This window comes from Bombyx mori, chromosome 9, assembly GCF_030269925.1.
Source record: "Bombyx mori chromosome 9, ASM3026992v2".
Classification (NCBI taxonomy): Eukaryota; Metazoa; Arthropoda; class Insecta; order Lepidoptera; family Bombycidae; genus Bombyx; species Bombyx mori.
The window spans coordinates 685,937-707,854 of record NC_085115.1 but is presented as its reverse complement, the minus strand read 5'-3'; the positions used below and the strand labels follow the sequence as shown (position 1 = coordinate 707,854).

At 38.0% G+C, this 21,918-nt stretch overlaps 2 protein-coding genes across 4 annotated transcripts in view; both read right to left on the bottom strand.

The window, feature by feature from the left end:
• Nucleotides 1-19,508, bottom strand: part of LOC110386857 (myosin heavy chain 95F) — a 58,322-nt gene extending 38,814 nt beyond the window's left edge. Inside the window, exon 1 of one of the 3 annotated variants that reach the window (XM_038013057.2) lies at nt 19,169-19,508. The gene's annotated coding sequence lies outside the window, so the exon portion shown is untranslated. Of the gene's footprint in view, nt 1-8,241; nt 8,697-19,168 lie in introns of those variants that run through there. The other 2 variants (XM_038013059.2, XM_038013058.2) reach the window with 2 other exon arrangements.
• Nucleotides 14,263-16,351, bottom strand: LOC101735683 (myophilin). The gene has a single exon (XM_004922838.5). It carries the CDS (start codon nt 15,213-15,215, stop codon nt 14,652-14,654), a length of 564 nt encoding a protein of 187 aa, XP_004922895.1. The 5' UTR covers nt 15,216-16,351; the 3' UTR covers nt 14,263-14,651.
• Nucleotides 19,509-21,918: the final 2,410 nt, after the last annotated feature.

The window sequence follows — 21,918 nt, the reverse complement described above, 5'->3', positions numbered from 1 at the left end:
ATTGTTGATACTAATACCAAATAAAACGCACCTTTAATTACAAATAGCAAATAGCCTATCATCATATTTTATAGCCTATAGCGAGCCTTTCAGCCTTCGATATAATATATTGCAGATAAATACGAAATATATCCAATTGGACGTAATCTTTCTGACATTTTTTGGAATCAGTTTACATTCAGAGAATTGCAGCCACCTTGGCGAGTATAAAAAATCACAATTTTTTCAAAAATTTCCCTGGCACAACGGCAGAATTACTTTATCTATAAATTTATCTTCATTCAGCGTTGGACTTCTTAGAAGGTTTCTTTAGTCATTAATATTAAAATTGGTTAATAGGATTTACTTTTTCGTTCAATTGTTTCTACAGACGTAGAGAATCGTCGTGTAATGAGCGCGAGATTGTACCGTTAAAATTGTTATAATTATGAAGAAGTCAAGTTAGTGATTTTTCCGTATTGGAGCGCCAAATTGTCGTGGCGATGAGTCACAACATCCAAGTGAACTCAACGTCCATTAGCTAACCTCCGGGGTCGTGTTGCGATTTCGCACCGACCTTATTAGTCTCAATTCAAAGCTATGATATAGTTAATAGCCAAGCTGTCGTATCAGGCGAACGAATATCTTCCAAACATCGATTGAGCTAGTAATATTCACATTTCGTAATCTATACTCATCATATTATAAAGCTGAAGAGTTTGTTTGTTTGAACGCGCTAATCTCAGGAACTACTGGGCCGATTTGAAAAATGCTTTCAGTGTTAGATAGTCAATTTATCGAGGAAGGCTATAGGCTATATAACATCACGCTAAGATTAATACAAGCAGAGCACCAATAAAGAATGTTTCAAAATCGGGTATTTTTTACCTTTTGAGAGCTTCCACTGCGTGCGCTGCGGAAACGGTTAAAGTTTCGCTAAAATAATGTATGAGAGAATTGTTCCCCTTTAAAAGATCTAAAAAAAAGTCCGTGACAGCATATGTCTATATGTATATAAGGTATAAGGTTGGCTCTCTATAACGTTTTTTATGCTAACCACATTTGTTCTAAAATAAAGCATTATTTGTGAAGGTGTTTTTATAAAGATGATATTATTCTACGTAAATGAAGAGGCGGGTAAAATTATAGCGTATGCCAAACTAACTATTCCACGCGGACGAAGTCGCGGGCAAAAGCTAGTCCTAATATACATAAATTACGTGTCACGTTATTTGTCCGCGATGGACACCTAAACTACTGAACCGATTTTAACTTTTTTTTTAAATACGTATGTGTTTTGTTCCAACTTAGGCCATAGGATGGTTTTTATTTCATTTAATGGTCGCAATATTTATTAATTAACAATACAATGATTTCTTATGTTGATTATTAATAATTGTAAGTTTCATAAGTCCAAAACAGATGGCGCCTTAAATCAGTTTTTACAGACAATTGTAATACTGTCTGACATTAATATCTCATAGATGGCGCTGTATTAAAAATACCAACGTGTCTCATAAGCTACAATTTAATGGCATAAACACCACGTGTTGCTGAGGCTAAAGTATATGTGAAATTTATTTCCTAGTAAACGCAATATGGTGATATCCAATTGTTCTTACTTTCTTAATTTTTGGTATTAGCATAGCCGGCCACGTGTTATTTAGAAACAAAAACCTTAGCCACAGCAACGTGTGGCCGGGTCTGCTCGTTAGAGATATGTTTTAGGGATTGCCTAGTCAATGCTGTGTTGGTAATCAGACAGCCAACTTGCTATGTGCGTTGTGTTTGTGTTGAAGTTCCGACCGATAAACACTTTTAACTGTAAAAAGACGGCGCGGCGGATCCGTCTGTTTGTTTTAGTTAAATCCGTTTACAAGTACGAAGAGCTAGGCGTCGTTAGGGTATTTTAAATAACACTATAGAGACCCAGACGCATGCATGCATTCTAAAATTATCGTATTTTGAGAAAACAAAGAGTTAGCAGACGAATTTGGTGTCGCTGAGAATGTTTTATACTGATTGTTCATTGACAATGACAAAAACAGCTTTCAGTCCAATTCATACCATTCATTTCTAACAGCAAATCATATAACTGACTGAAGTTGAATTGAATCGTTCTTACTTACTTTTTTTCGAATATACATTATGAGCCCATAAATTACCTCATTAGAGAAACAATTATTTAAAACTCTGACAAAGTTTCTTCTTCAAAGTCAAGTTTCTCTTCGCCGATTTCTGATTCATATTCAAACGTTAAAATCGATTTGAACGAACCGTATTCTTTTATTTTATTTCAGTCAAGGTTCAGGAGACAATAGAACATATTAGAATAACTATGAATTTTGAACGGTGCATTTTCTACAATAATAGTTACCGAGATACGCCAATCAGCGGCTAATTTAGTGTAGTTCTTTTTTTTAATGCCTTTGTAGGCAGACGAGCATACGACCCACCTGATGGTAAGTGGTCACCGTCGGTCATGGACGTCAGTAATTCCAGGGGCAGAGCCAAGCCGCTGTCTACCAATTCTTGTTCAGTTTTCGCTGAATTCGATTTTTCGTATTGGAGGGTATAAAGATAGCTTACTATTAAACTAAGCATCGAATTATAATAGGAGTTTGTTTAATACAATTTATATTCGCAAGAACAGACGTGAATAATGAATAATTGTACTCTTTAATTATGCGGTTTTTGCTGGTAGCCTAAAAGGCTATTCCAGTTACGTCCAGACGGGTGAAAAGTGAATTCACGGGTTCAACCCGAGAGAATTTCATAACATTAGCCCTAGCAAGAGCAGTGCTTTGCAGAAAGTACCACCGAAGTTCATTTCGTAATTTCTGTCGTTCGATCTTGAAGTTTACGCCTATATTAAAGTGTCTAATAATCTATGGTATACGCAGTCAATTAACTCCTCTACAAGGTTACTTTCTAATTTCGACCTCATGTCTCAGGAGACAGGTGGCGGACATCCATAGCGGTTATTATCAGCACCGGTTACATAAGACCCAGTGGATCACGAGCTCGTCTCGTCTGCACATTTGCATTAATAAAGTAATGAAAAGTTGCTTGTTGTTGTTTTATAAAACAGCTTACGTAACCTCATTCAAAATTCTTTATCACATCGAGAAGAAAGCGTTGACGATGAACATTCAACGGAGCAGAAAAATACACCAATTTGCGTTTTTAAGACCCAATTTTTCGGAAAAGAAATTTTCAATTACAATTCGTGATACTAGTAAACAAAAATGTATTTTTTTTTATATTAACGAGACTGTTGCCCGCTTGTACTCGTACACAAGTTGATGCCGTCATAAATGGTTCATGGCTATTATTACCAAGGGAATAACCGTGCCACTTTATGACGTAGCGGTAGGTAGCGGTAGTCGGCCTTTTGACATAGCCGATGCTTTTGATCGACGGTGACGATTAAGATCAGGTTGACCGTAGACTTGTCTCAGGTTGATAATGTAGCTATATATTTTCACGAATAGATACTAGATAATTCGACATCTCGGAGCTCAAAGGGCGTAACCGCCAATTCAGAAAAAAAAACCTTTTTAAGGCAGCCCGTATGTTTAGTCGTCCAATTCACCGAAATATGTCGTTTATGACTCCATTTTGTAGGTAGAAAATAAAACAAATATTTTTAGCTTTTGTGTTAATTTATAAACAGCAACCTAAACGCGAGAGACGAAAACAACACCCTAGATGAACAGCTGCTTTTATGTTATTCACATTTCCATTAATTTTCCAGGGCGTATGTAAAAACGAAAAAAAAATTTCAGTGTTCTGCATTCAAAAATAATTAAGATTTTTGGTCTTAGAGTTGTTTATTTGTAAGCCAAAAATAAAAAATGGTTATGTCGAAAATGATATTTTTTTTGGTTTTTTGTGTTTCGGAGTCCTTGTAAAATCCTTTAAGTCCCGCGAGATATTAAAGTAACTTCTATTGAAATTAAAATGTACAGATAATACAGTGAATATAGAAACATGTACAGCGTTATGTTCAAACTTCAATGAGCATTAAAATAATAAGCTAAATTAGTCATCGTTGATCCGTAATTCATTGTCAAGGTGAACGTCCAAACATCACGTTTTGGCGCCTTCGATGGAACCGGTTCCTCGTAATTCGGTCATACTCTGAGCGAACCTGAACAGTTAAATGTTGCGAGCCAACGTAATGGCGCACAAGTCGCAACGATTTCGCGTTTTAGTAGCGGGTCACAATCATGACATTCCGAGCGGAGCTTACCCTGTATATAGCTCCAAAACGATACCTATTATTACGGGTGACCTGGGGTCAAATGGTCGCCCATAGACATCATAACCTTATGAAAGGTTTGGACGCAAGTTCAGTCTAAATTCGAATGTATAACAGTGGCCCAATCTTCAAGTCAGAAAGCTTGACTGACATGCGAAAGTAGTGCAAGATACCAAGCGCTTGTATTACTACACTAAGTGTCTGCTCACAACCTGTCCTACTTACTGTACTTATGCAAAAAGCAGTCTGCGTAGAATATACTAACATAATAAAGAACGTGTTTAGTGTTTACCAGAATCATAGACACGACACGTGATGTTCATATCTATTTTTTGTTTGTCTGCTTGTTCTTTCGAGCATCACGCAAAGCTGAATCACTGTTGTGTTTGAGATTGGACATAACACTTTTATAATTTATTTACCTAGTCACTTTGAGGAGCCATAAATTAGCAATTTAAGTTTTTTCACAACCGCAGCTAATACACATTGTATTCCTATTTCAAGTATATTCAAATTGTTCAAGCATAGGTTGGTTGGAAGTTTAAAAATATTATTTGTAGTTGAAAATGTATTAAAAATGTAACGAAATTTAGTAAGAGTTTTATTACTTTCTCCATTGATGTTCTTTCCATCACCGCTTCTTTTGAAGAGATCGCTGTTAGCGATAAAATCACTGTTTGTACCAATGTTTGAATAAACATTTTACATAATTAATTTATCTCTTTTGTGTTTAAGGAAGTGTAGATAACAAACAATGAGTTTTGAAAATTCGTCATTAAAAATTCCTTCTCCTCTGTAGGTATTCAACTAAAATAGCGTATACAAAACCTAAATTTAAGTCTATTAAAAATTTGACACAATGAACTATTTAAGGTTTTATCTGGATTTGAATCGGCATTAAATAAAATTTCAAAAGCATATTTTAAAACTGTAAAATCACAATCCACAAAGAAATCTGACACAAATAGGTAGGCTTGCTTTAAATTCTCAAATAATTAACGGTCATAGAAACCAGGGGACAAAACAATTAAACCGATCGTAGCGTGAAAACAACGCAGAGTAAAAACAAAATGGTGTAATAGTTTTCATAACACCGTTTTATGGAAGTCGAAAGTGAAACCGCGTATCCGTGTATAGATGTATCCACAAAGCATGACTATGGATAACAACGCTTTTTTCGAATTGAATTGAAATACTTCTTGGTGAAGATTTGCAGTTTTCAAAGAATTCAATTATTATTGGCATTTACGGGCCAACCCATTTGGTGTTGAGATCTTAGTGGATACCAAAGAGAAAACCACAAAGAATATAACTACGGTTTTTTTTTTATTGCATAGATGGATGGGTAAGCTCATGGCCCACCTGATGTTAAGTGGCTACCGGAGCTCATAGACATCTACAATGTAAATGCCGCCATTCACCTTGAGATATGGGTTCTAAGGTCTCAGTATAGTTACAACGGCTGCCCTGACCTTCAAGCCGAAACGTATTACTGCTTTTTCGGCAGAAATAGGCAGGGTTGTGGCATCTATCCGTGCGAACTCACAAGAGGTGCTACCACCAGTAAAAAGTATGTCCGACTTTAGAAATTTGGGTTGGCAGGTAATTGGTTGCGTCAGAAATGAGCGGGACGATGTAAAGATCACTGGGGTATCGATATGTTATTATCAGTAGCATAACAACCACACAATTTGTCAGGTGTGATCTTTTTGGATTGTTACATGACGGGATTGTGAAACGCGACTGCTGTTCCTTCGCCGTGAGATACTTTGTAAGCACAAATGATACGTTAGATGGAAAATAGCTTCCTGAATAACACGTAATAAATGGGTTTTAAATAAGGGTGTATTTTTTCTTGTTCTGTATGGTATAAAAACACGAAAATGATTCTCCATTTAAAAAAACGAAGAATTATTTTCTTTTTTTTAGTTACTATGTATATTGTGGTCATAGTGATATTTTGAGTGCTGTGTATGCCTGTAACGGTATTTGACTCAGTCTTTTAGAAGATGCTTTTTTTTTTTTTCTGTGATATTGCCGATTGTTTATCGATAAAAATAATAGATATAGTGATCCCCGAAATAGCGGTGGACATTCACAATGTTGGAATGGATTGTTACGGACGCATCCTGGATATATTTGGTAATAGCATTAAAGCTACATAATTTCTTAGGAAAATTGATACCTGTTTTTTTATTTGGCGTACAATCGTTGCCCTTACGATACACCGTGGGGCGGAGTTCATTCCAGAACAGGATAAGACGACTGCATGCTGCACCATTGCAATAGGTACAATCGCCACGGTCACGTTAAAGAGCAAAGTGAAACTTTATATTTATATTTAACTGTATATTATCTTACGTAACTTAATGGTTCACACAATCTATATATACAAAAGAAAGTCGTGTTAATTACACTATTTATAACACAAGAACGGCTGGGCTGATCTGGCTGAAAATTGGTGAGGAGGTAGCTTAGAACCAGGAGAAGGACAAGGATACTTTATCCGTCTTGCATTCGCCATGATCATAAACAAATCACAAGGTCAATCCTTAAAAGTTTGTGGTCTGAATCTAGAAAATGCATGTTTTTCTTATGGTGTTATGGTGGTGAACATGCCACATATAATATGGCATGTTCACCACCATGGTTTGGAAGACCGTCTGAGTTATTTGTTCTTGCACCTGATAATAAAAACGAAAAATTTCGTCTATCACAAGGTGCTAAAGAGTGGACGACGCCATGCACTAAAATACATGGCCAATAAAGAACCATTAAAATACTTGCTTTTTTAATTTACATTAATTATCCAAATAAAAAAATTACCTTGACAAAATCAAAAGTCTGCTCATTTATTGCCTCTAAGGCGGAACAAAGTTCGCCGGGTCAGCTAGTTTGCAATAAAGCAGATCAATTCTACAAAACTAAGCGTGCTCAAAAGGAAAGATAGTCTCGATATCAATTATTTCGGTTAACATGAATAACGTTACAAAGATAAACAAAATTCTGTACAATGAACCAAAAAAACAGATTACAAATAATCATAATCCTGATCGCAAAACGGTAAACACGTATCGGTACTATCAAGCGATTACATGTAGAACAAAGTCAATGAGGTCGAGTCGTCGATAGGAGCTAGGTTAACGAGTAATTCAACGTTAATATACTCATGCATGGCCTTTTCAATTGATATCGCTGGTTCCCCTGCCTGGAAATGCTACACTACTACTATACGTCACTTGGTATTTGCGATACGATCAACAGGATTGTCGGCGAATTGTTCGGGGACTTATTAGCTTAAAGAAATTAGTTGCATTCGTGTTTTTGTTTACTTCCAAGATACGGAATTGAGGGTCGAACCTCCTTTGAAGTGTCCGCGCAAAGGGGTCACGCGAGGTATGTATTGACGGTTTGCAGATTTTGCGAGCAGACCGCGGGCCCAAGGATGTTTTAGGGCCCTAGCACACCAAACGACCCCCTTTGCACTCTGCCATTTGACGTCCGATCTCCGCTCAGGGTCAGAACCCGGTCAGAATAGGGGGTAAACATCACAGCCTTGAGTCAAACTCAAGACATCGAGTCGTAGTCTTAATTTTGTAGTATAACAATCGTCCCACCCTTGCAACAAGAAGTGGAAAGATGATGCAAAATTGTAATACTCAGTACGGATATACGTCCTTCATTAATGTCTGACCAGGTAAAGTAATTGAATAGTAGGAAAGTCATTATTCTAAGATAACTTCCACTACTGTCACGAGGTGGGCTCCAGAAATAATAGTATTAGTTATTGAAAAAATATTAGCCTGAAAGAATAATTTTTGGTACTCGTATTTATTTAAGACACAAGACTGGATAAGATAACTATATCTTGTAGGCAGAGACAACGCAGACTCTTTGTAAAAAGACGAGTAACTCACGGAACAATGTTACGAACTATTTTAAACTTGGATTTATTCGAGTTATTTTTAATGCGAGCTTTTGTAGACAAACGAGCATACCTGATGGTAAATAATCACTGTTGCTCACGGACATCAGCAAATGGCAGGGACACACGAAAGCCGCTGTATTACTCTTCGTTCGCAGATTATTTTGCACTTGGACAACGCGGTCGATGGTCAGATGATCCGACAGGTCTTTTGCTTGATAATTTGGACATTATTCGCGGCCATTTATGTCACCCTACAATTTTTATGTCTACTTCGATTGGAACCAGATAACTGGAACGTTTCGCATTGTTACACGCGTACAGACGGAACTAACATCAATATTTAGATTTGCACGCTATCTACTAAAAGTCGTTTTATGTAATTCAATTGCGTTCACACAGACACGTATGGTATTATTTTGGAAGTCGGTTACATGAATTCTTTAAATCTGATATCAATTCGAAATGGTCACTCAACTACTGCAACACCACGAGAAACGCAACGCTCTTGAGACTTGAGTCGTTCTCATACTGATACCAAAGAAGCTTACTCACCGTTTCTTATCTTTATCAGAAGTAGTATCAGAAAAAGTGACACATAATCCGTAGATAGTATTACTTGATGATGACCTGAAAACTGGCTATAAATTACTTTCAGTTCTCATTGGAAACATTGTATTTTTTATGTAGTGCTCAATCATGTCTTGGGTGGATTTACAGCTTCACCAAGTTAGGTGAGTGAGTACTCGGCTAGTCAGACGAGGTGGGGTTTGCGAATAACCTTCTATCGTATCTACCACATCATCGCGATTCGCAGAAGATCCGGGAAAAATTAGAGCGGACTGATCCTATGGGCTAAGTATCATATTCGACAAATTCCATGACCTGTACGATACAGGGTTGGATGGTGGGTGTCGATGTGTTATTTTTTTTTTATATTATAATGCTGTTGACGAATTTCTTTAGCTGTCTGCCAAAAGAAACAAATAAAAAATATAATTACAAATCAAGTTTTTTGTGAGTAGTATTCGGTAAAACAGGAATGAGTTAACACGTTGAATGTCATATGAAAATACGAGTATTTCCAAACCGCAATGGTGCTTACCGGTGCGCATTATCGTATTGAACCATTCCGGCCATGAGGGTCTGCTGTGAGCCTTTTAAATTTTTAGCTTCCGTGAAAAATTCTCTCGCATCTTGGCTTGGCCTGTATGATATACTAAAGTAAGTTAGGCCCACCGGTGGGTCATAAAGCGTACAAAATGTTAAACAAAAGTGGGTAATTGGAATCGTTCATAATACCAATTGAACGTATGGTTCGGACCATTTTCCACCATTGCATCTGCTCTGTATCGTTATATAACCAGGAATCGACGACACTATAGTGAGATACGGGTGAACATTAAACTTTATTACACTTAGTCGTTTCATATATCCAGAATTTAAAACAATTGAGATGTCTTGACTATGACATAGAAGTCTATAATCTATGCACTAAAGTATCTATTAATGATTTCGTGCAGTTTACACGTGATGCAGTGCTTTCTCTGAACTTTCGACTTTGAAACTTTCTCTGTAGTAGAATATTAATACGCGGTACGTATATCATTAGTGACGAAGAGGACTAATAAAACAAAATTATATAGTAAGTCACTAATGACCTTACGTTTAAGAAGATATATTATAATCTTCTCAGTGTTAGGTATTCTCTGTGGGCCTGTGTTCGTAGCGGTTTTACAAGTTGGTACAGGTGCCGCGGGGTCGCGCGGTCGAAGCCTTCTAAGTACAATCAATATCAGGTCGCCTGGTACGGAAGTTAACGGATCCAAATCTTCTATGAATTTGAATACGGTTAGCCGTACCGTGACCCGTAAAATGATGGGTTCCGGTAAGCTAAACGCCAAAGTATCTTATTACATTTTGTATTGTTAGCCAGTTATTAATTGAATAGATATAGGACCCTCGCATTTCTTCTTCATCGTTCCCTCACTGCTGAGGAACGCGACCACATGTGAGTTTAAAACATGCGAACGCATTAGTTTTTATTTTTATTGCTCACATGGATTGTCGAGCTCACAGCCCACCTTGTACTAAGTGGTTACTGGAGCCCATAGACATCTACGACGTAAATGCGCCACCCACCTTGAGATATAAGTTCTAAGGTCTCAAGTATAGTTACAACAGCTGCCCCACCTTTCAAACCGAAACGCATTACTTCTTCACGACAGAAATAGGCAGGGCGGTGGTACCTACCCGCGCGGACTCACAAGAGGTCCTACCACCAGTTAAAAAAGATCTCTTCGAAGTATTATTTGTACAAGTTAGAGTTTAGTATTTGAACAGGTAAATGTTAGCGGAAACGTTTCGCACAGCACCTGCCGTTGTGTAAAATCACGTTGCTTTCTAAACGATTAGGTCGTCAGCCGCCATCGACCCGCTGAAGCTGCCGAATCATTCTCGAAATGTTAATGGCTCAGCGTGTGACGATGACGACGATGCGTTCGTAACCTTTCACTGTTTACGTATTTTAGAACATAATAGAGTAGAAAACGACGACAGTGAAACTATTAAAAAGAACAAAAATATAACGTATTCTCTTTTTATTTTTATTGCTTAGATGGATGGACGAGCTCACAGCCCACCTGATGTTAAGTGGTTACTGGAGCCCATAGACATCTACAACGCAAATGCGTCACCCACCCCGAGATATAAGTTCTAAGGTCTCAGTATAGTTACAACGGCTGCCCCACCCTTCGAACCGAAACGCATTACTGCTTCACGGCGGAAATAGGCGGGGTGATGGTACCTACCCGTGCGGACTCCCAAGAGGTCCTACCACCAGCGATTACGCAAATTATAATTTTGCGGGTTTGATTTTTATTACACGATGTTATTCCTTCACCGTGGAAGTCAATCCTCTGGAATTGAAACGAAATAACAGAACGTCTTAAATTGTAATACTTTTTGGTGTTGGCAAAGAAAACGCGCTTGGCGATTAGAGGTTCCCGAAACCCATCGATGCTATGATGTGAATGCGATAGTCTGTGTTAAAACATGAGGTTATATCTCAATTATGTAGTAGTCTCTCCTATCCATAAAAACTGAACGCATTATAAATCGAGACAAAAATAAGTAGCTATTGGTAAAATCTGGTGTTTAAAACCAGTATGGTTGCTTTATTCGTTTACTTCATGTGTTTTATGTGTTCACATTTCAGTTATCTATTCTTGGCAATTGAGGATCATTTTCTAAAATATGTAGTACTATCAACGCACTAAAAATATACACCATATTTGTATGATTTTTCGTGATAACCGTACCGCGTCGTGGTCGACTGATTACATAGTGTTATTTCCTTGTCGTGAAAGAAGTCACTTATGTTTGAAAACCAAGTAAAACTGAAATTAGAGATGATACTATCGTTGAAAGCGATCACTTTTACAGAACATTTACCCCAGAAATTATTTTCTCTCTTCTTATTGGAATAAATTATGAAGAGAGAAAAGACAAGTAAAAAATCAATAAACATTGACTTGTTTTGGGCCGGGGCATGAGCTAGTACCCGAGGGAATAGAGGTAGACAATCGATGAAGTTTGATGGCGATATGTGCGTGAATAAAGGTCACCGTTAATAGCGGACTGTAGGAGGTCTATGTCACACACTATTTGTACTTTAAATGAAGTTAAAAATTCAATTAACGACAATATATTTATTCGGTAAGTTGTAAATCTGAAAATTACCTGGAATCATTTAAAATAATTCAGTTGGAGAAACTATTGTATAGTTTTCAAATATTAAAAATTCACGGTGCATTGTTTTCACTTTGATGATTCCGTTGTAGTTTATCTTGTTGCATCACCGATATTACTGATTCAAAGACGAAACTAGAAAAATAATAATAGTAGCGACTCTTCAAGTCTAATCTTAGTCTTTCTGAGGATGTGAAATCCGCACATCGCCCATTTTCGTTTTGCGGGACCTTCAATTCTATTTCCAAAGTAGCAATGCTCTTTATCATTCGGAACTAGAATTCGATGACTGTCTTTTTGAGCCGTGACTAAAACAATCGATAGTGAAGCATGCAGGTGTCTGAAGACGCACAACAACAACTCGCATGAGGGTGACGTGTTCAGTGTGTGCAATACTTTAGTATTCAATTCTGTGAACGATAACAATGTGTGCTAAAAAATAACTCGCTAAGCTCTCGTAATCTAATAAGTACGTTTAATTATTAATATACACATATTTAATTATTAATATACACATATTAATAATAAAATGGAGAAAGAGACCCCGCGGCCGATTACCTAGCCGTTGGTGTGATCAAGTAACCGCCCTAACTGGGTTGCCAGTCGCAACCGCCATTCGAGCAGCTGAGGACCGGACGAGATAGAAACAGCTCACGAGACAGGCAACGGTCAAGTTTCAGGGACACGACCTTCAGCAATGAAGAAAGCGACGAAGAAGAATACACATATGTATAACTCTGCCAATGCTGATCTCAAGCTCAGATGAGAAAAGAGGAGGGTTGAGTTGAAGTTCGACTTTTCCACCGTAAAAAGACCCAAATAAGGCTTCAGCGGCCTCGAAGAACAAAGCCCCTGTCCTCAAAAGTCCTCAAAAGCACTGCCGTAGAAGGACGCGGGACCCCACCATGTGTATTTTCCCAAGAAAGCCTCGTAAGGCCACAACCCTCAGCTTTAAGGATTATCGATGCATGAAAGGGGAGGACATGCGCGTACGCTTGGAGCTCGTGCAATTTTTATGAACAACCGTATTCACGTATGACTTTCACGTTATGGGAACAAAATCATCTGGAATTAACTACATTTTATTGAGGTTGTCTTAACTAGTAGTTCAATTCTAAGTCTCATTTTTGCGCAATTGAAATACTATTTCAAAGTACGTTTATATTTATTATCGAGTGTTTAATTCAGTTTTAGTTACAAGGGGTCGGATATCCGTGTTCGACCTGGCCGTCAGCGCGTGACCGTGTCATCCGGTTCGAGGGTGACGACTGCGCCCGCCGGTCCGTCTATTGTTGTTGTATTAATAACGAAATGTTTTGCGTGAAATGGTTTTTGCATTTGAGCAATCGTGTACCTACGTAGATACGATATGAACTTGGCCTTGCTAATACTTTTTTTTATTGCTTGGATAGGTGGACGAGCTCACGGCCCACCTCATGTTAGGTGGTTACCGGAGCCCATAGACATCTACAACGTAAATGCTGCTACCCATCTTGAGATATGAGTTCTAAGGTCTCAGTATACGAAGGCTGTCCCACACTTCAAACCGAAACGCATTACTGCTTCACGGCAGAAATAGGCAGGGTGGTGGTACCTACCCGTACGGACTCACAAGAGGTCCTTCAACCAGTAATTACGCAAATTATAATTTTGAGGGTTTGACTTTTATTACACGATGTTATTCCTTCAGAGTGGAAGTCAATCGTGAGCATATATTAAGTACGTATTTCATTAGAAAAATCGGTATCTACCAGCGGGATTCGAACACCGGTGCCTCGCTAGATACGAATGCACCGGACGTCTTATCCTTTAGGCCATGACGACTTCTATTGCATCGCGAGTTGGACTGAAAAACTATTAGTCTCATACGCGAGGATTATTGTTGGAGCCATACAGGCACACAATTAGAAAATATATTCTAAATATTACTTAGAGGTTTAATGAACTAAAACCCGCATTAACAATCTTTCATTAAGAATATATAAACAAGATTAACTTAAACACTGGCAACCAGGACCACGCCGCGCATACACGGATGGATCTTATTGCTGCGTCTGTTTCTGATGAAAAGTTAGGATGTAGTCTACATTCATTTTATAGTATCCATGGACTCCGCTGAACGTTCATCAACGGGAGGTCCACACGCTTTTTTGCTACCCCAGTAATTATATCATTCGATCAGCTTTAAATGATTTTCCATTGAGTACCGAGTAATCTGAAAATTTTACGACATAGTCCATTCCCAGACCCAGCATAGGCACGGAATCATTATGATAAATAGCTGCTTGACATTTCCACATTTTAAATTCGCGCCCATTTGAGTTTTAAAAAAAAATGCTCTAGATTGGGTAACAAAAAAGTTTTACTAAGATAATATCTACTGGTACAAAATTTTCGTTGCAAACATTCAGTCACAATCAAACAGAAATAGAAGGAAAAAGCAATAAAAAAATCCAAAAGAAAACATTTTAATTAGTCAGTACTCTAAGACACAATCGGATAAGAAATAGTATCTAATAATTACAAAGAAAACAACTAGAAGGCCACTGGTTCGCTTAGAGCAACCTATGTATATAACGCTTGAGTGCAACGACGATGCAGTACATTGCGTTATCTAATCATACGTGACGCTGGCTGGGAGACGAAGCTCGCCTTTCATAAATAACACACATATGAAAAAGTACAAAAAAAACATATTTAATAGTTTCTATTTTATAAATAGGGTAATAAAAATCACATTTGACGCCTGTTGCCGAAGGATATGCCCGACTGCTGGCCCTTGTTAGTGCCGTACTGTAGCGATATCACGTTCTGACCGGCTTTCAGCTGCTCCTCGGAGAAGTCGCGCACATTCTTGTCCGCCTCCTTGGGCCCGATGGACGGCTTGCCGAAGTTACCTGCCTTCCTACCGAGGGACTGTAGACAAACGACCACCGAGTAAAGGTTCTGCCTCTCCCAAAGATCAATGGTCTGGAAGGTCTCCTGAGCGGGCACGCCTAGCTTCTTGACTGCCTCTAGGAAAGCGTTTATGTTCTCCATACACTTGAAGGCCATGGTCGTTTGGTTGATCTTCTTAACGGAACCTGGTTGAAGCTCGTTGACTAGTTTGCAGAGGAGGGTGCCGTCTTTTAAGACTTCGTACAGGTTGTCGGCGTCACCGGAGGTGTTGGCCGGTTCGCCGGTCAATTTCCTGATCCACTCGAGGGTTTCTTGGGCGATTTCATCGTTGTATTTACTGTGGATCCTGGCCTGGGCTTCGGCGTTGATGCCAGCTTTTCCTGCGCGATACTCGGCCATGTCAGATGTTAACAGGTGTGCGGACGTGTAACCACTGAACTCACCGTGATAAGAGTCCTTACTGTATCAGAGCGCTGATATGTTGATAGCTATTATCGCTCGTTCTACGAATTGCATATTCGTAGGTACTATATTGTTTATCTTCTCATTATCTTGCGGTATGAACTAATTTACAGGTAATACAATTATAATGACGGAATCTTATTAAAATTGTAAGATTACGTACTAGCTTTGGTATGTCATGGTCATTTCAATATAAGCAGTTCAGTTATACGAAATACACCTATGAGAAAAACTTTTCGATACTTAATTTATGGTGTGAACGTTTTTTTATGTAATTTCATTCAAGCAAACATGCTATAGATCTTAGGAATAACTCGTTTAATATAGAACAATCTAGAACATGACTTCATCGTGAACGCTTATCAACGAAACTGATATAAAAATATTGTAGGTGTTACTGATTATAAATGAGTTTTATCATAAGATATGAAGAGCCCAGACTATTATAATATTGAAAAGTAATGAATGGGAAAATACGACTATGTCTGTGGGGCTAGTAATTACTAGACAGATCGGCCAACGATAGCGATTTGGGAGGCTCACTATAGCTCAGTGAAAATCACATCGAGTCCGTAATACGAATAGTAATAAGTCACTGATGTAGTTGACAAGAAGGTAGGTCACATTCATAAGGTATAATTCTAATAAATAACCAAAGAGGTAAGCAGTCTCCGTTGCTCAAAATACTTAGGAACCTCCCGATCCCATAGGCATTCCAAGAAGGTAGGGTTCGTCATGAAAATTAACCCACAGACACAGCCCGCTGAGCTTCACGCCGGATCCTCTCAGCAGGTCGAGATTCCGATCCGGTGGTAGATTCAACGAAGCACCGTCTTTGCTAGTGTTAACTAGTCGCCAGGCTGAGCCCTGTGAGCTCGCTCGTCTACATGTCCGGTGAAGCTAGGATAACCCCTCTAGTTTACTGGCATAGGTAGACCAAAGGTAATTAACGATACACATTCAACAATAGCTAAGATTTCCTTCTGTATTGCGGTGCCGGAATCACAGGAGACAAGAACAAATACCCTCAGACGTCGAATACCAAACAACTTTCAGGTACTCTGACTTCGATCGGAGCTCATGGACTAGTGCCGCGAAGTACTCATAACACTGCGGTTTGATAGGTGAGACAGCTATTACGTTATTCAATTGAGATTTAGACCTCATGTTTCAAGGTATGTGGCCGCATCCACATTGCAATATCTATAAGGTCCAGTAATAGGCCCACCTGATTTTAAGTGGTTACCGGAGTCCATAGACATCTACAATGTAAATGCCGCCACCAACCTGAGATAAGGTCTCAGTATTGTGCAATGGCTACCCCACCCTTCAAATCGAAAAGCATTACTGCTTTACGGCAGTAACGGGCAGCGTGGTGGCACCTACCCGTGCGGACTCACAAGACGTCCTACCACCTACCACATATATCCATGAATTCCATATAGGAATGAATAACAAGATCTTTTCCAGTAAAGTAATTGACCCAACACGCCTTGCAGCAATATAATACGCTGTTTTTATTTTAACGAGAATTACAAAACAATAGCAGCACATTGAATTTCAAACAAAGACTTGACTATCTGATTGCAGATAAAATCAATAGCACACCTCGAATTTTTTTTATTTTTTTTCGTTGATAAAATACACAGACTTGTTCTTTATCAAACTTAATCACATAATTATGGTTGCAAGGACACAAAAAGCTGTGTGAACACTTTTAACCAATTGACGACATGAGTGGATGAAGGGGTTAAATGCCATTTTTAAGATTTTTGAAGAACCATATTAGACCTTAAAACTCCAGGATTAAAGGTTATTTTTAGAAACTGCATGTGATGAAGGATTTATGTATGAAGATAAAGTACAAGTAACAAAAGTTTGTTGCCGGTTTTCTCAAAATTAACAAATTGTATCATATCCTCTTGATCCACTTATGTCTCTTCAATTATATGTTTATTACAGATATTAGAACAATCTAAATAAGCACTGGTGGTGCTGATATTGATGATGTGAGTACTCAGTGGTAGGCAGCATCTTGGCTTTGTGCCTCTCGGATTGGCGATGACCATGAGCGACAGAAACAACTCACAATGAGATGTACTGTATGCTTGTCTGCCTATTTAAAAAAAGTGGTTTGTAAATTTTCTTTTTATTGCCCTTGTAGGCAGACGAGCTCACGGCCCACCTGATGGTGAGTGGTTACCGTCGCCCATGGACTTCAGCAATGCCGGGGGCAGATCCAAGCCGCTGCCTACCGCTTAATACTCTCCACAAGCCTCTTTTAAAGAAGGATATGTCATAGCGCTCAGGAAACACCGTGGAGGGGAGCTCATTCCATAGCTGTTCTACCTTCACTGGTGGTAGGACCTCTTGGGAGTCCGCACGGGTAGGTACCACCACCCCGCCTATTTCCGCCGTGAAGCAGTAATGCGTTTCGGTTCGAAGGGTGGGGTAGCCGTTGTAACTATACTGAGACCTTAGAACTTATATCTCAAGGTGGGTGGCGCATTTACGTTGTAGATGTCTATGGGCTCCAGTAACCACTTAACACCAGGTGGGCTGTGAGCTCGTCCACCCATATAAGCAATAAAAAAAAAAAAAAACCTATTCATGCTGTTAGCGTCTTAAATACTGTTTTTAATATTAGGACGACCATCATTATTAGACATTTGATACTGTGCTATTGCTAATAACTTAACTAAGTGAATTACAAGCTCAGATCAACTCTGCTAATAAATAGTTCTTTGTATATCTGGTAACAGAATCCTTTAGACATCACTAAACTGCCAACATTCACCCCCAAACATCCAAGCTCTCTATGACAATAATATTAATCACAATGTACAGAAACAAACCAGTTGGTGATGCCGTCTGTACAATAATTGCACAAATTTGTAATTTTTATGGGTTTGTTCTTTATTTAAATGGTAAATAAATAGTACAATAGTATCCATATAGTATTTTAAATGTATTACACTATGTTGTTCCTTCATAGTATTAGTCATCCATGGATATGTATTATTTATATGTACAACTTTAGAAAAAATTGTACCTGGATATTCAATGAGTACACTTGGCATCAACCCCATACATACATACGGGTAAACTTTACCATATTATTTGTAAAAGATCATAACATTTCATCTTCTGTATTTTATTACCTTTTTTATGTAAAAAGCACAGTTATGTCTATAATTTACAAAAAACAGCTTGTCTTTCTAAAATCTAATATTGGTTATTCTATGCAAACCGAAAAAAAATTGTAATTTTATAGGCAATTTTGTGAATTTATGTTTCCTCTTTCCTTAAATAATAATTTAGTCTATTTCAAACTTAAAAAAAAAAAATGGATCCAGCTATTCTTCAGTCTTCCATTATCAATAAATATTATATTTCGTTCAATAATACTTTAAATAAAACAAGGAATAGAAAGTAGAAAATTTTAATACAAAAAAAAAAGTTTTACTTTTCTGTAATTTCCTTTAAGTACTTTAATTAAGTACTTATGGTTGAAATGTTTTATTCTACTAATAAATTAATTCTATAATCATTACTGTGATAAAAACAATACTCAAATGTACTGTGAAACTGAGAAACTTTTAAAAAACTTGAAATTATTGGTGGTTAAAAGATATATGATAAAGATAAAAGATTTATATGATTTTTTTCTATTAACAATAAATTATTTTGGTTTTTCGCATTATGTGTACAATAGTGAGCATTCGACAGATAACGAAACTAAGCATTCGTTTATTTCAAACAAGAATTTTATATCGAATGTTCGCAAACACTTCGTCAGATCCGATAAGATTACTCGAGCTCAAACAATACAGCAGTCACCAGGTAAAAACAATAGAGTAAATTTTTGTTATATACAAACACCGACTTACCCCGAATTCAGTATAGTTTATTACTCAAACACCAAGGACTTTCAATAATTAATAAACATTGTATCTTCCACCGTACACTTCACAATCACGATCTTGGTGTCTAATTCCACTGACACCGACCGCGTAGTCATGAATAATCACGATTAAAAACGTACAATAATTATTTTACTACAATTCTATTGCAGTAGTTCAGTGATTTGCAACGCGCTAGTTTTTTGCCAGTCGCCTGTTGGCTGCTGTCACTAGGAAAGGAAAACTCTCAATTTGAAAGAAGTTTTACGTTCGGAAACGAACACCTTTCCCCTACCACGTGACAAATGCGACGTAATTGACATTACTCGCTGATTTTTTATTGGTGGAGCTAAAACTTTGAATTTCATAGTGTTGTACATAGTATCGATTTAAAAAAAAATATATATTTAATATTTAAAGATCACACAAATCAAACATTTTAAAAAAAAACTATCGTGATATCTAAGCAAAATGCTAGAGTGCTTTTCGACAAAAATGTACGGCAAAGAAGCTAACCTAACATCGCAGAACCAATAATGAGCATAATTTGTGGTACTTCGATTTTTTCAGCTTGGAAAGTAGATTGTTTGTAGAAGTTTTAAAAATAATAATTTGAAAAGGGCCAAACATTTGCTGAGTTCAATTACTGAATGGAGAAATTGCCGCAACGCTGAAGCGTACGAATAGGGATCAAGTAGATTTTTTTTAAATTCTATGGACTAAAAAGCGGAATATTCAATAGTCACAGGTGCAAAAAACTTTATTATTCCTTTAGCTTTTTAAAACAATTTTTTGAATATAATTAAATAACGAAGAAAAATAATAAATGTTTTAAAATATATCCTAATAGTTTTTAATTGAAACAATTAATCGATGACGAATCTATGCCGTGTATGGCACAGCACTAAGCAGACCAATGTTGACAGCTGACGTTTCGTTCAGAAATTTTAAGATTAATTTAAATATTGTAATTTTTGATGCTGTAATTTTAATATCAAAATGATAATTAAAAACATCACTTAAGTAGTCAGTCTATTTTCCTGTATAGTTCAAGCGCCTGTCTAAAGGATAACCTTAACATGACATGGAGTAGTGTTACACCGGTCACTCACATGCGCACGAATACGCAAACCCACAAGTGTAGAACGACATTTGCGAATGATAATGCAAAGTTTTTGCTGTATTCGTGGTTTTCCAAGCTGTGTCGGTTTTTTAACAGACATCAAAGCGCGCGAACCTCAAACCTTCGCGTAGTCTCCCACACATTCGCTTGCCCAGTTGCGCCGACGATTGCGAAGGTAACGGACGTATACTATACGCCATTTTCATAGTTCGTGACGTCTACTGTCTAGCGTATCTTCATCAAAAGAAATCCCATAAAAACAGCATGGCTGTTAATGATGTCTGGGAAAGAATTAAAAACTCTTTTTCTCTTCAATGTTCTATTGACGAATTAAAAAGGAGGAGAAATTCGTGAGACATTCGTAAACAAGTGTAGGAGGAAGCGCAAACGGGTTCGCAAATTGAGTATGCATTTGCACAGCCGCTAGGTTTGCGAATGAATGTTTGACGGCCAGTGGCCGGCATTAGTGTCAAATTCATATTGTTTAAAATATTATAAAAGTCTATGTAAAATACCCGTTTTACGATTGATCCTTTAAAATGAAGTAACAGTTGAAGCATTCGGAATTAAATTATCATAGATTAAATAATAACGTTTTCCATAGCATAAAATGGGCATGGTGTAAGGATGGGTTATATTATACAGGGTGTCCCAGAAAGAATTGATAATCCTCATAGTAGAGCTATTGAGGACACAAAATAAAAAATAAAAATATTTCTTAGGTAGTACCCAAATTACGTATTAAAAAACAAACGTGTGCACTCGGAAACAGCCGCGGTAAAGCTATTGCATAGCATTTTTTAGCCTTGAGAGGCTATTTCAGCGTAACCTTAACTAGTAGGTGAGCTCACGGGGCTCAAACCTGACGACGTTGCTAACACGAACCCTAACAAGAGTCGTGCTTCGCAGAATCTACCACCGGATCGGAAACGTGACCCACTGAGAAGATCCGGCGAGAAACTCAGTGGGCTACCTCCCGTAAAACATATCTTCTTTATATATATAATTATACTGTACGTGTGTATGTCACTGAACTTCTCATAAACGGATGGATCGACTTGAATGAATTTTTGTGTATGCATTCACAGGACAACGTCCGTCGGGTCTGCTAGAATGTTATAAAGAAACACACATCGTTCGGGGAGAAGCGAGTTTGAGTGAAGCGAGTGAAGACGAGCTCACAGCCCACCTGGTGTTAAGTGGTTACTGGAGCCCATAGACATCTACAACGTAAATGCGCCACCCATCTTGAGATATAAGTTCTAAGGTCTCAAGTATGGTTACAAAGGCTGCCCAATCCCTCAAACCGAAACGCATTACTGCTTCACGGCAGAAATAGTCAGGGTGGCGGTACCCACCCGCGCGGACTCACAAGAGGTCCCACCACCAGTAATTACGCAAATTATAATTTTGCAGGTTTTTTTTTATTACACGATGTTATTTCTTCACCGTAGAAGTAAATCGTAAACATTTTTTAAGTACCACCACCAAGAACCACCACCTCCCATCTGCGGAGGTGGTGGTTCTTGGAGATTTTAACGCTCACCACCAAGAGTGGTTGGGGTCCAGAACCACTGACCTACCGGGTCGGGCTGCTTACGATTTCGCCCTGGCC

What these genes read in the sequence shown, in the direction of transcription:
- LOC101735683 (XM_004922838.5), bottom strand. Translation starts at nt 15,215, where the DNA reads ATGGCCGAGTATCGCGCAGGAAAAGCTGGCATCAACGCCGAAGCCCAG.